Source organism: Erpetoichthys calabaricus, chromosome 2 (genome assembly GCF_900747795.2).
Source record: "Erpetoichthys calabaricus chromosome 2, fErpCal1.3, whole genome shotgun sequence".
NCBI classification, from domain to species: domain Eukaryota; kingdom Metazoa; phylum Chordata; class Cladistia; order Polypteriformes; family Polypteridae; genus Erpetoichthys; species Erpetoichthys calabaricus.
In genome coordinates this window covers 325,385,288-325,399,930 of record NC_041395.2, presented here as the reverse complement: position 1 = coordinate 325,399,930, position 14,643 = coordinate 325,385,288, and the positions used below count along the sequence as shown (strand labels likewise).

At 41.8% G+C, this 14,643-nt stretch overlaps 1 protein-coding gene across 2 annotated transcripts in view; it reads left to right on the top strand.

Moving 5' to 3' along the window:
• The window catches only part of LOC114647322 (pancreatic lipase-related protein 2-like), a 66,281-nt gene that overhangs the window by 1,790 nt on the left and 49,848 nt on the right, over positions 1-14,643 (top strand). The window contains exon 1 of one of the 2 annotated variants that reach the window (XM_028796010.2): positions 9,691-9,838. The exons of the other annotated variant lie outside the window; for it this stretch is intronic. Within the exon in view, the coding sequence (XP_028651843.1) occupies positions 9,790-9,838 (49 nt within the window). The 5' untranslated portion in view covers positions 9,691-9,789. Of the gene's footprint in view, positions 1-9,690; positions 9,839-14,643 lie in introns of those variants that run through there. 2 annotated transcript variants of the gene reach the window in all.

Below are 14,643 nucleotides of genomic sequence, written 5' to 3'. Positions count from 1 at the left end.
TGTTCACTCCCATCTGTGTCTCATTAATGCAGTCTTTACACATTGGGAGTTTAAATGTGAATGGCTGTAGGGCGACTGCAAAGAGAGCCGCTCTGTTTGACTTTTTAAACCAAAAGGCTCTTCAAGTCACTTTCTTACAGGAGACTCACTCTGATGTTAGAAATCAGCAGGACTGGTTGCGTGAGTGGGGGTGTCAGGCTGTCCTGAGTCATGGCTCACACGTCAGTGCTGGGGTGGCCATACTAATCTCAAAAATGGCAAATTTACAAATCACGAACATTAGTGAGGTGGTGGCTGGGCGCCTTTTGGTAGTTCAGGTGAAGGACAAGAACCAAAATTTGGTGTTTATTAACATTTACGCTCCAACAAATGGAGGAGAGAGACTTTGTTTCTTTAAAGCTCTGAGGAAGGTGCTGGAGAGTTTTGTTAATGGGGAGATCCTGTTGGTCGGAAGAGATTTTAATTGTACGGATAATAACTTAATGGACCGTAATGGTGCTGAGCCTCATCCAGCATCTGTCCGAGCGTTACACTCCTTATTAGACCACTCGGACCTGGTGGACATCTGGAGAAGTAAATTTCCATCAGATAGGCAGTACACCTGGGTTAAGGGGGGCGGTGGGTGCATTTCGATGGCGCGTTTGGACCGTTTCTACTGTCTGAGGCACCTACTGAACACGATCACAAAGGCATATATTTGCCCTGTCGGATTCTCAGATCACTCTCTGGTGGGAATAAATGTCTCTGTCCCTGTAAAACCTTTCTCTAAATCTCTTTGGCACTTTAATGTCTCCCTGTTAGAAGACTCTCATTTCCTCAAGTGTTTTGAGTTTTTCTGGCTGCAGTGGACACAAACCAAGTTCAGATTCCCATCTCTTTGGCAGTGGTGGGATGTGTCGAAGGTGCAGATAAAAGCCTTTTGCCAGCAGTACACTCAGCATGTGACCAGGCGGTGTCTTTATGAGATGAAGAGCCTGGAAGAGGACATCACAAATCTGCACAGCATCTTACAAGACTGCTTTAGTGAAGAAACGCTTGCTGTTTTAACATCCAGAAAAAAATCTCTTTCTGAACTCCTGGAGCTCCGTGCTCAAGGTGCCTTGGTGCGCTCACGTTTTCAAACTTTAAATCACCTGGACGCACCTACGAAATTTTTCTTTAATCTGGAAAAGAAAGAGGCCGAGAGTAAAGTGATCCACATGCTGCAGGACGCTGAAGGTCGAGAGCTGCACACCACAGAGGAGATCAGGAACTTTGCGGTGTCTTTTTACTCGGATTTATTTAAAGATGGTGTAATTGATGATTCGGCCATGTTGGACTATTTGTACGGATTACCCAAACTTCCAGACACGGTCAAGCTGACGCTGGAGGCAGACATCAGCCTTCAAGAATTCTCAGATGCACTGGCTGGTTTAAATACTGGAAAGGCATCAGGAATCGATGGCATCCCAGCTGAATTCTATAAACATTTCTGGTACCTGCTGGGTGCGGAGGTGTACGCGGTGTTCTTCGAGAGTTTACAGGTCGGGGAACTGCCGTTGAGCTGCAGAAGAGCAGTCGTCACTCTGCTGCCTAAGAAGGGAGACCTTTGCCAAATAAAGAACTGGCGCCCTGTGAGTCTGCTGTGCACGGACTATAAGATCTTCTCGAGGGCCCTGGCCAGCCGCCTGAGGACTGTGATGGACCTGCTTGTCAGTCCCTGTCAGACATACTGTGTGCCCGACAGGACTATTTATGACAATATTTTTGTATTGCGTGATATCATTTCAGCCTCAAATCTTTCTGGGATGGCTTTAGGAATCTTATCCATTGACCAGGAGAAAGCTTTTGACCGAGTTGATCACCGGTTTTTGTTTAAAACATTGAAATGTTTTGGGTTTGGTGATACTTTTGTTCAGATGATTGCAATGCTGTACACCAATGTCTTTGGGATTTTAAAAATTAATGGCACCCTGTGTGCACCATTTCCAGTCAGGAGGGGAATTCGGCAGGGCTGCCCCTTGTCCGGCATGCTCTACGCTTTGGCCATCGAGCCGTTTCTTTTTCAGTTGAGGCAGAGACTACAGGGGGTGACATTTCCGTCCTGCCCAAATATTAATTTCAAATGTTTGGCCTACGCTGATGATATTATTGTTTTTATCAAATCAAAGGGTGACATTGAAGTTTTGATTTCTTGCCAACAAATTTTCGAGAGCATATCATCAGCAAAACTAAATTGGACTAAGAGTAACGCCTTCTTACTGGGCTCCTGGTCTGGATGTCCTTTACCAGACTTGCCTGGTGGCCTGAAATGGAACAGGAAGTGCTTCAAGTATCTTGGGGTGGTCATGGGCAGTGATGGGGTGGATGAGAGTAATTGGGAGGGACTTTTAGAGAAAGTGACCTCTCGTCTGAACAAGTGGAAGTGGATTGTACTTAAACTGTCATACAGAGGGCGGGTGATCGTCATCAATAATTTGGTGGCCTCAATGCTGTGGCACAAACTCATGTGTGGTGACCCCCTCTGGGGCTTTTGAAAAAGATCCAAAGAGTTTTGGTTGATTTTTTTCTGGGACAGCTTGCATTGGCTAAAGCAGAGTGTGCTGTTTTTACCATTGGAAGAAGGCGGTCAGGGACTTCTGGATATCCCCTCAAAAGTCGCAGCCCTCAGGCTCCAAGTCCTACAGAAGCTTTTCTGTGTTTCATATTCCCTGAGTTGGAGGGAGTTAGCACTAAGTTTCCTTCATCGTGTGGGTGGGCTAGGGTTTGATAAAGCACTTTTGGTAATAAATCTACAAAAAATGGACCTTTCTGTGTTGCCACAATTTTACAGAGGTGTCCTATTAACTTGGCACTTGGTGTTTAGGAGGAATTTTAACACAACTGGCTGGCTACAAAATGAGCCTTTAATTTTTAATTCGGTCTTTTCATGCCCTCTCTTGCACAGTGAGAGTTTTGTTTCAATTCTTATTAAGCATCAGGTACTGACACTGGCACAGATTTATGATACCAATACCAAGTTTTTTATTGATGCTGAAGTCTTGGCTTCTCTTCTTGAAGTAAATTCAGTCAGGACGATTCAGCACCTTCTCTCCTCTGTAACTAAAGACTATCACTTGCTAAATGACTCCATCAGCTCCACTGGTAATATTTTGGATGTTTGCCCCGCTGTGGACCTCTCATTACTGCCAGAACATTCAGTTGTTAAGTTCACCAAAGGAACAGTGGTGGGCTTTGACTCACTGACCAAGAGAGAACTTTATGAGTACTGCGTTAAGGTGACTCATTTCCATGCATTGGTGTCTGTGCTGGACACTCCATGGAGGGAGAAGCTGGGAGTGGAAGGGCACAGGGGACCTGCATGGAGGGAGCTCTACAAGCCACTGAGCAACAAAAGAACTGCAGATTTGCAGTGGAGAATTGGGCACGGGATCATTGCCACCAACTCCTTTTTGAACATTATTAAAGAAGCGGATAATGATTCTTGCATATTCTGTGGACAAAAAGAAACAATTTTTCATTTGTTTTTGTATTGTAATCGACTGGTGGGATTCTTCAGGTTCTTTGAAGCTTTGTGTACCAATTTGATTGGAACTTTTAATGAAGTCCTGTTCATTTTTGGAAGTAAATATAATAAGAAAACTCAATGCAGGATTCAGCTGTTTAACTTTCTGTTAGGTGAAGCAAAGCTGGCCATTCTCAAAAGTCGAAATAATAAGCAATGTGGGTCAGAACCGACGGATATTTGTTTAATTTTTAAGTTGAATGTTTATTCAAGAATAAGACTGGAGTTTGCTTTTTATAAACAGATGAATAGAATGGGGGTGTTTGAAAATGTGTGGGGGGCGAAAGGGGTGCTGTGCTCAGTCGATGAAGGGGAGCTGAAAATGAATTTCTGATTTCACTGTGGTGGGCAAGAGAAAGAAATGGTGGGCATCAATACCATGTGATTATTAATGTGCGGAGTAGGAGGAGCGTAAAGGGGGAGTTATGGTGGTCTTTGTGTTATAATGAATTATTAACTGTTGCTTTTGTTATTAATGTGCGGAGTAGGAGGGGTGTAAAGGGGGAGTAATAGGGGTCTGATGTATGGCTCTGTTGTTTATTCTGAAATTTGGTTTTCTTTTCTATTGATTGTGTATGTTTATGTTTGAGTTTTTTGCTTATGTTTACAATAAAGGTTACTTTAAAAACTAATCTATCTATCTATCTATCTATCTATCTATCTATCTATCTATCTATCTATCTATCTATCTATCTATCTATCTATCTATCTATCTATCTATCTATCTATCTATCTATCTATCTATCTATCTATCTATCTATCTAAGAATGAGGAGATTAGAAGGCTTAACGCGGGTATAGGTATAGGTTTATGGGGCATTGGGACTCCTTTTGGAACAGATGGTTTACATCTGACCTGGAGGGGCACCAATGTATTGGGGAGGCGTATGTGTAAGCTAGACGAGGATTGTTTAAACTAGGGAGTGGGGGGGCAGGGAGTTTAGGACAGGCCAGGTTTAGATCTATACCTGGAGGATAAAACAACGGTGTAGAAATTAAAATGCATAGTAATGTAAATTCTAAGCAAACATTTAAATGTAGAAGGAGTAACACATTAAAAATAGCTTGCCTTAATGCTAGAAGTATCAAAAGTAAGGTAAGCGAGTTGGAGTTGTATGTAGCAGAGCATAATTATGATATTATGATACATACCTAAATTGTGAATTAATAGGAATTTTTTAAAAACTCCACAGTGTATTAATAAAGGTTTAAAAAAGAAGTTGCAAAGGAAAAAACTGCTTTATAAGGCAAATAAGAGTAGTGAATCATAGAGCGTATGAAAACATGAGGGCAACCATTAAGAAGGATATCAGGGAGGCTAAAAGGCAGTTGGAGAGGAATATGGCAGATAAGGTGAAGAATGACCCTAAGTGATTCTTTCAGTATTTTAGTAGTAAAAGAACAGTCAAGGAGGAGGTGAAGTACATCAGGAACACTAAAGGGGAATTAAAAGATACAGACAATGAAATAGTGGATGACCTAAACTTACATTTTTCTGAGGTGTTTACAAGTGAGCAAGTGGATAACCTTCCAGAGGTAAACGTGACTACTAAGGAGGTACTGAGGGATTTGGAAATTGTAGAGGGAGAAGTACTGCTGAGATTAAATAGGTTGAAATCAAACAAATCACCAGGACCAGATCATATTTATCCTCAAGTTCTTAAGGAGGCTAGCGAGTGCAGATATAAACCCTTGACGCATATTTTTAGGAAGTCACTGCGCACTGGAGAGATTCTGAAGGACTGGAAAATGGCAAATATCATCCCATTATATAAAAAGGGTGACAGGGCAGATCCAAGCAACTATAGGCCAGTAAGCTTAACATAAAACATCACAGGAAAATTAATGGAAGGAATTATTAAGGATAAGATCGAGCAACACCTGGCAAGGACAGGAGTTATTAGGAACAGTCAGCATGGGTTCAGACGAGGGAGGTCGTGTTTTACTAACAGGCTGGAATTCTATGAGGTGGCAACAAAAGGATACGATCAGAGTGGAGCAGATGATGTTATTTATCTGGACTTTCAGAAAGCATTTGATAAGGTGCCACATGAGAGGGTGGGCATCAAATTAATAGAAGTGGGAGTTCAGGGTGATGTTTATAGATGGGTGCAGAATTGGCTCAGACACAGGAAGCAGAGTGTGATGGTGTGAGGAACCTCATCAGAATTGGCCGATGTTAAGAGTGGAGACCAGCAGGGGTCAGTACTAGGGCCGCTGCTATTTTTAATATATATATAAATGATTTAGATAGGAATATAAGTAACAAGATGGTTAAGTTTGTAGATGATACCAGGATAGGTGGATTAGCAGATAATTTGGAATCCATTGTATCATTACAGAAGGACTTGGATAGCATACAGGCTTGGGCAGATGTATGGCAGATGAAATTTAATGTCAGTAAATGTAAAGGAGTACACATAGGAAGTAAAAATGTTAGGTTGAATACACAATGGGCGAGAGTACACCTTATGAGAAGGATTTAGGAGTCATAGTGGACTCTAAGCTATTGACTTCCCGACAGTGTTCTGAAGCCATTAAGAAGGCTAACTGAATGTCAGGTTATATAGCGCCTTGATGTGTGGAGTACAAGTCACAGGAGGTTTTCTTTACACAAAGAACAATAGACACTTGGAATAAGTGACCAAGTAGTGTGGTAGACAGTAAGACTTTAGGGATTTTCAAAACTGGACTTGATGTTTTTTTGGAAGAAATAAGTGGACAGGACTGGGGAGCTTTGTTGGGCTGAATGGCCTGATCTAGTCTGTGTGTTCTAATGTTCCTATCTATCTATCTATCTATCTATCTATCTGTCTATCTGTCTGTCTGTCTGTCTGTCTGTCTGTCTGTCTGTCTGTCTGTCTGTCTGTCTGTCCGTCCGTCCGTCCGTCCGTCCGTCCGTCCGTCCGTCCGTCCATCCATCCATCCATCCATCCTCACCGTACATATCCAGGCCTTCTCTGACCACCAAAGAGCTTACAGAGAAGCACTAAGTACAGCCAAGAACACCCATTATGACAGAATAATAGAAAGTGGCCATGATAACCCAAGGGTTTTGTTCTCTGTAGTTAATAAACTACTCCAACCTGCCTCTGGCCCAACTACCTCTTCTACTGAAGTCTGTGAGAAATTCATCCACTTTTTCCGTAACAAAATTAAACATCTAAATAATTCAACTAACATAAATACATCATCTGTTTATATCTTTCCCTGTTTTCTCACTCCATCCAGCTCCATCTCTAAGTTCTCACCAGTCACATCTGCTTTTGTTAATGATCTGCTTTCTAAGATGAGGCCGACTACTTGTGTACTGGATCCCCAGCACACTTCTTAAATCCTGCCTTCATGCCATAATCCCGACTATTACAACAATAATAAACTCATCCCTTGACACTGGCTTTGTGACGCTCACTTTTAAATTCACTTCTGTAACCCCAATGTTAAAAAAGTCTGGCCTTGATGCTGACAATCTTAACAATTTCCGGCCTATTTCCCACTTACCTTTCCTGTCAAAACTTCTTGAGCATGTTGTAGCTTCCCAAAACACCATCTACTTAACTTCTAATAATTTGATGGAACCCTTTCAGTCTGGTTTCAGGGCGCGGCACAGCTGTGAAACTGCTCTGCTACAGGTAACCAATGATTTGCTTATGGCAGCAGACTCTGGACAAACCAGCATATTAATTCTGTTAGACCTCAGTGCAGCATTTGACACTCCGGTCAGACATGACGTTCTACTGTCCAGAATGTAGAACATGCTGGGTATCTCTGGCACTGCCCTCCAGTGGTTCAAGTCCTATCTGACTGATAGGTAAGAGTTTGTTAGTCTTGGCAACAGCAGGTCCAGCACAGCGCCAGTCACACAAGGGGTTCCACAGGGCTCTGTCCTCGGTCCTCTGCTTTTCTGTATTTTCAGTACAGTATATGCTTCCCCTTGGCCATATTATTCATAGCTTTGGACTGGGTTATCATTTTTATGCAGATGATACTCAAATCTACTTCAATGTTAAAAGTGGAACTTCATCAGAGCTTTCTCAGCTCACAACTTGTCTCAGTGAAATTAAAACCTGGACGGAGCAGAACTCTTTAAAATTAAATTGCAACAAAACTGAACTCAAATTGCAAATTGGGACTAATGTGCAACTTAATAAAATGAGCTCCTTCCCAGTCCATCTTGGCAGTGATCTCATCAGACCTGCCTCTACTGTAAAAAATCTTGGTGTCATTTTTGATTCCTCCCTCTCTTATTCCGCTCACATAAATCACATTAAGAAACTTTCTTACTTTCACCTTCATAACATATCCCGTGTCCTCTTCTTCCTCTCCTTCTCTAATGCTGAGATACTTGTCCATACTTGTATCACATCCCGCATCGGTTATTGTAACTCACTGCTGGCAGGTGCCCCTTCTAATCTTATATCACAGCTCCAGCTTATTCAAAGCTCAGCTGCAGGAGTCCTTACATGGACCAGCAGCAGCGACCACATCACACCCATCCCATTTCGTCTTCACTGGCTCCCTGTGTCTTACAGAATCGAATATAAAATCCTACTAATAACTTACAAAGCCTTAAATAACCTCGCACCAAACTACATCAGTGACCTTCTCCATCACTATGTGCCTGCCCGCCCACTAAGGTCCTCTGATTCTGGTAATCTTGTTGTACCCCACACTAATCTACACTCCATGGGTGACAGCAGGGCCTTCAGCTGTATAGCGCCCAGACTCTGGAATGACCTACTGAAATTAATCAGGTCAGCTGACTCCATGAATTCCTTTAAAAAACAACTCAAAACTCATCTGTCCAGGAAGGCTTTTAGCTCTACTTGACTTTATTACCCTTCTCTCTGTTTAACTCTATGTCAAGATGCTCATGTAACCTGTGTGTGTGTGTGTGTGTGTGTGTGTGTGTGAGACCATCGATTATGTGGTCTGTTAGGCTTTTCTCTGAATTTACTGTCTTAGTCTTCTTTATTTATTTATCTGGTTAGTACAATGCTATATACTGTATACCCTGCCGTTCTTTCTTAAACTCTGTGAAGTGCCTTGAGCATGGGAAAGGCGCTATATAAATAAAGTGTATTATCTATCTATCTATCTATCTATCTATCTATCTATCTATCTATCTATCTATCTATCTATCTATCTATCAGTCTATCTATCTATCTATCTATCTATCTATCTATCTATCAGTCTATCTATCTGTAAATTTGAAGACAACATGCAAGCTCCTCAAGCCCACATCTGATCTCCAAATTCTAACTCAGGATGCCGAGTCTGTAAAGCAGCCATACTATTCACTGCACCGCCTTGCCACTCACACAAAATAATAATAATAAAATCACAAATGACCAAAGAATATGCCCATCTAGACTAGGGTACTGGCCATAGTCTCTTTGGGGTGCCTAGAGCTCTGCCCACTCTCCACCTGCTTTGTCCTTTGCTTGTCTTCTTCCAGGGCAGGTGCCGAGACCACGTCTGAGGTCAGGAGTGATGTCAGGAATTACTGAGGTGGTCCTCCTGGAATCTCCAAGTGGCTCCCTGCGGTCCTGAACCCCAAGTTTCATTTGTTCATTTGCTGGTGCCAGTTACAATTCCTTCCAGGCTCCCCTGTCACATCTTGCTACAGACAAACAGCTGAATGGATGGCTAAACTTTAGGTGAGTTCATGGGTGTGAGCCTCCCATGTAGTGCCAATGTCTCCATTCCAAAGAGGTACATAAAAGTACTGGAAATGTCTGTGGTGGTTGGTTTTAATACCGCCAGATGGTGTGAAGGCCATTTGTTTCTAAAAGTTAAAAGTAATAACTGTTCTCCGTCCCTTTGGTGATGAAAAATCCTGAAGCATTTGCTCTTGGACTCAGGCCCACTATGTTCACAGGCTACCCTTGTCTGCAGTCACCCACAGCTTCAATCAGAATGAAAACTTGGCTTCCTCACCTTCGTCACTGGACTCTGCCATCATCAGGGCAGCAATTGGTTAAATGGAGTTTTAAGCTCCCTTAGCACGCACATCTAGACCTGGAAATTAACAGTATTTATTCTGTGGTGTCCATGACCTGCTTCACATGTTTGGCACACGCTGAACTCTCTCCTCTCTGGATGGCTTATCTCTCCATTGCCAGCTGCCGGCTTCTCATGCCCGTATGACAGTTGGTGTTGCTGGATCGCTGTGTGCTATAAAAGTGAGTGGGCAGCTCTGCCAGGGCGCCCACACGTCATTCACTTGTGAATTGAGTGCTGCAGATGTCTCCCATCTGGCTTTTCGGAGTGCTGCTGCTTGGCACGGCCCATGGTAAGTCCACCTTCTGGGTCCTCAGTGGGACACGGGGATGAGCAGGAGAGTTTTAAGGAGTACAGTAAGACACCGTGGTCATCCTTAACCGGAAAGCTCTTCAGATAATCTGCCACATTCAGGAGAACTCAATGAAATCCTCTTCAAGAATGCTCTCCAGCCGAAGGCCTGACAGGCAAACAACAACAACAACATTTATTTATATAGCACATTTTCATACAAAAAGTAGCTCAAAGTGCTTTACATAATGAAGAGAAGAAAAATAAAAGACAAAATAAGAAATTAAAATAATCCTCAGCAAAGATCAGCAAGACAGAAAGCCCCAGTCAGGGAAAGGCCTCTTGAAATGGACATACATATCTACTAGCCGTGCTCATTAGTATTATCCTCAGCATGAAGTTCACATTTACCGTGCACCATCTTTTAGAATGTATTTTGTGCATTCCAACAGATGGTGCATCACAAACACTTGTAGTAATAAAATGCACCTGCCATCTGTTGGAATGACAAATGCAATGCATTTTATTAATACAAATGTTTGTGATGCACCATCTGTTGGAATGACAGAGGCATAGCAATCAAACAGACACACACGTACTGTACACAGACACTTATCTTTTCATTAGGGTGTGAGATGAGATTTGTGATGAGGGTGTGAGATATTCCTGTGAGAGATGAAACTTGTAGCTGGACCGGCATAGATGAAGTTGAAATGGTTTAAAAAGTGTGTAACAGCGTTATGGCAGAAGTATCACGATACCCAGATACAAGCAGCGCTGGATTCCTGAATGAGCCTGTCTCAAGGTGGCCTCCATGTTTTTAAGTTGAAACATCGGTGATCTGCTAAGGGTTTTCATCCTCTGTAAGGAACTTATTAATTATTATTTGAAAGTTTTTTTTTTGATTATTTTCCCGCTGGTGATCGCTGTTGGCCTCTGTTGGTTGGCTGAGTAAGGATATCAGACAGAAAGAATGCTGATGGCTTTAACGTTATTGCTTTAACGACCGGGACACATCCGTCCATCCATTATGCAAAAAGCTGTATCCTAATTACAGGGTCATGGGGGTCTGCTGGAGCCAATCCCAGCCAACACAGGGCGCAAGGCAGGAAACAAACCTTGAGAATGAAGTTCCTCTGCATTGCTTCATTTCTTTCTTTAAATCAGGGGTCCCCAACTCTGGTCCTGGAGGACCACCTTGGCTGCAGGTTTTCATTCTAACCCTTTTCTTAATTAGTGATCTGTTTTTGCTGCTAATTAACTTCTTTTGAATTAATTTTAATTGACTTGGCTTTTAAGAAACGTTACCCTGAATTTCTTTGTTCTTCCTCTGAATTGCTTCATTCCTTTCCTTAAATGGCACCCAAACAGAAATGTGACGTGAAGTGAGTGAGGCAACAGAAGAACAAGTCAGGGCCTCAAACTCCAACTGATTTCACTCCAACCAGCTCCTTAATGAGGTGCCAATTCCTGTTGTTAATTAATTTCGTGGCTTGTTGCTGCTCTTGTGGTGCATTAATAATAATAATAATAATAACATTTATTTGTATAGCACATGTTCATACAAAAAAGTATCTCAAAGTGCTTTACATAATGAAGAACAGTAAATAAAAAAATATATATAACAACATTAGCAGGCATTTCAGAAATTGTTGATTTTCTCTTTCTAAGAGCAGCACTGGTCAAATGTTTTGGGGACCGGAGCAGATTGACATTCCTGAGACCTTCATGTTTCTTTATTTTCAGATATTGTATGATGGACATCAGTTGTTTTGGCTCATTTTGTATCTCAGTATTTTGTTTGGCTGCTAATTAAGGAAAAAGAAACAATTAAGGGGTCTGCGTCTTCAAGAACAAGTCAATTAGCGCTTTGAGTACTGAGAAAAGCGCTATATAAATGTAATGAATTATTATTATTATTATTAATTAAAATTAATTCAAAAGAAGTTAATTAGCAGCAAAAACAGGTCACTCATTAAGAAAAGGGTCAGAATGAAAACCTGCAGCCACAGTGGTCCTCCAGGACTGGAGCTGGTGACCCCTGTGCTGGAGCATGCGTCGCGTTGTGTGTAGTATAAATCTGGCCATAGGCTTCATCCTGGGAACAGTGGCATAGCTAGGGGTGGGCAGTGGTGGTGGTCCACCCCAGGCAGCACATTTTTGGGGGCGGCATTATTAGCCTAAAGGCTCAGTACAATTTGTGTGTAAGCAGCAGGGTTTGGAAAAATATCACTCATGAATGAAAAAAGTAAAATTCTCTGATTTTTTTCCACAAATGCTTCAAAAATCATTTTCAGACTGTCCTGTGATGGCATCAGACACAGCAGTTGAAATGTATGAGGCAATAATAAAAATAAACATAAACATTACACTGATAATAATGTCTAGGAAGATAAACAACTAATTTACAATTTATAATTTCATTTCGTTATCAATCTGAATGTGTTCTTGCTCTGCGTCCCCACCTATCACTTGTACACTGCACTGGTTTGGGTTTTTGCCGCGTAATTATATTAAACTACTAATTAGAACATAGCTAATCTGTGCGTCTGTACTATATTCTTGTCTATTTGATGCTTATAAATAATTATATGTGAAAAATGATTGCTGTTTCTCTATATATGAATAAATCTGTGCAAAATTTATCTTAATTTTTGTCTATACATCATTTTAATTTTCTATTTAAATAGTTTAACATATTCAGATATGTTGGAGGGCGGCAAATTGAAGCACCAGCCCGCCCCGAGCGGCACGAACTCGAGCTACGCCACTGCCTGGGAATAAGAATGATTATTGAATGATTATTTTCTTACTGTTTTTGAAGTGAATAGCCAATAGAGACAAAATTCGGATTAAACTATGCATTTTTTTTGAGTGAATAGACAACATTAGGTTTTTTATTAGGGATAGTTTTTATTCTCATTTAATTGCTACAATTACATTTTCTTTTTGAAATAAAACTGCTTTTTCAATGTTTTCATTTTTTTGCTGATGTATTAATACTAAGCTTTTTGTTTTATGAAATCTTTCTTTTCCACAAAAATACATGGATGGTATTTTAGTGGGGCAGTGGTTACTTAAAAGACCATATTTTATACCCCCACCCCCCATTGTTGTTTATGTGAAATTGTAAACTATGACTGCAAGTGTAATGTTAAAATCTATATATACAATTCACTAAGCCGCCGACAAGTAAGACACCGATGGCGCACGCAGGACGGAGCCACGCCCACCAACTATAAGACCATTGGATACGACGACAATTCGCAGAGCCACGCCCACCAACTCAGACGCAACGACTCGGAAAACATGGCGTCATTTATCTTCGTCTGTGCTATAGTCCACATGCACCTCTGAGCCAAGTTGACTGTTCATAGAGGCATGTTTCTCGCGGATGTGAATCGCTGTATGCAGCGTGTAAAACAGTTTGCGAGGGGTATCCCATGGGATCCTTAAAACAATCCTTTAAAACTGAGGTTAAAACACAATGAAGGAAGCAGTCTTTAAAAACCAATAAGCCCGGTGCCTCTTTTTCATTAGCGTCTCACCTGCTTCACCGATGCCGGCCCTGCAACAGTCGAGACGCTCTCTCTGCAGCTGACCTTCTCTGTGCCTGACTCCACTACTGTCAGTCACCTGATTAAAAATGGCCTTTTGAAGGGGAGCTATGGACCCGCTATACCACAGGAACACATTGCCTTCGAGCCTGCTCTACCTCACTCGCTCGCACACTGCACAGGGGAGAAATGCACGCAGCACGACTCCACCCTGAAACCGTTTCAGCCACACTTCCACGCCCCTCGCTACGCTGTGAGTGCAATGATTATTTATTTAAAAATGGCCTTTTGAAGGGGAGCTGTGGACCCGCCATACCACAGGATCACCTGTGACATTGCCTTCACATTGTTTTCCTTTTATTTATGGTCCTGTTGAGCAGATCAGACACCCAGGCAAACAACACTGAATAATCAATAACTGCAACCACTTTGCCCGCCCCAACTCCTCACCTGAGTCGGTTTCGTCTGTGTTCAGCAGTGTTTCACAAACTCGGTCCTGGTGAACCCCTGTGGCTGCAGGGTTTTGTTCCAACCAGATTTCTAATCATTAATGCCGGTGAAACTCATCCGGGATAAGTCAGTTTTTCAAACGCAGATGTAATAATCCGAGATGAATGCGCGCCCCCGTGCTGAGTGAAAAGCCAATGTATATTGAGTCTAGAAAAAATGATCAGCAAGTCTTTGATAGGCTGCAACAAAATTATGAAAGTACAGGCACATTTTTTTCATACAAGCTGTGTGTGTGTGTGGGTGGGTGTTAGTTAGTTAGTTAGTTAGTTAGTTAGTTAGTTAGTTAGTTAGTTAGTTAGTTAGTTAGTTAGTTGAAGGATTTCAAGATTTAATATGCACAAGCGGTAACACTGCAAAAGTAGCCCAAACCAGAAAAGATGACTGGCAAAAAGTGGCCGACAAATTAAACGCGTGTGCATTGTACTTACTGAAAGCAGCGTTACGGATTTTCCAAATGTTAATTTTTTTTCCCTCTGCTTAAAAAACATTAAAAAAAGCGGTGTGATTATGCGGCGTATACTACGCCGTGGGTTGGTATGCAGCGTGTAAAACAGTTTGTTTGTTGCAGATAATTTGCCTTTTATGTTTACACGAAGACAATTTCCTGTTAGATTGGCCTTTGCGATGACAATTAATAAGGCACAGGGACAAACTTTCAAAAAGATATGCATGTATCTGCCAAAACCAGTTTTCAGTCACGGACAGTTGTATGTTGCTCTCTCCAGAGTTCCATCTTTTC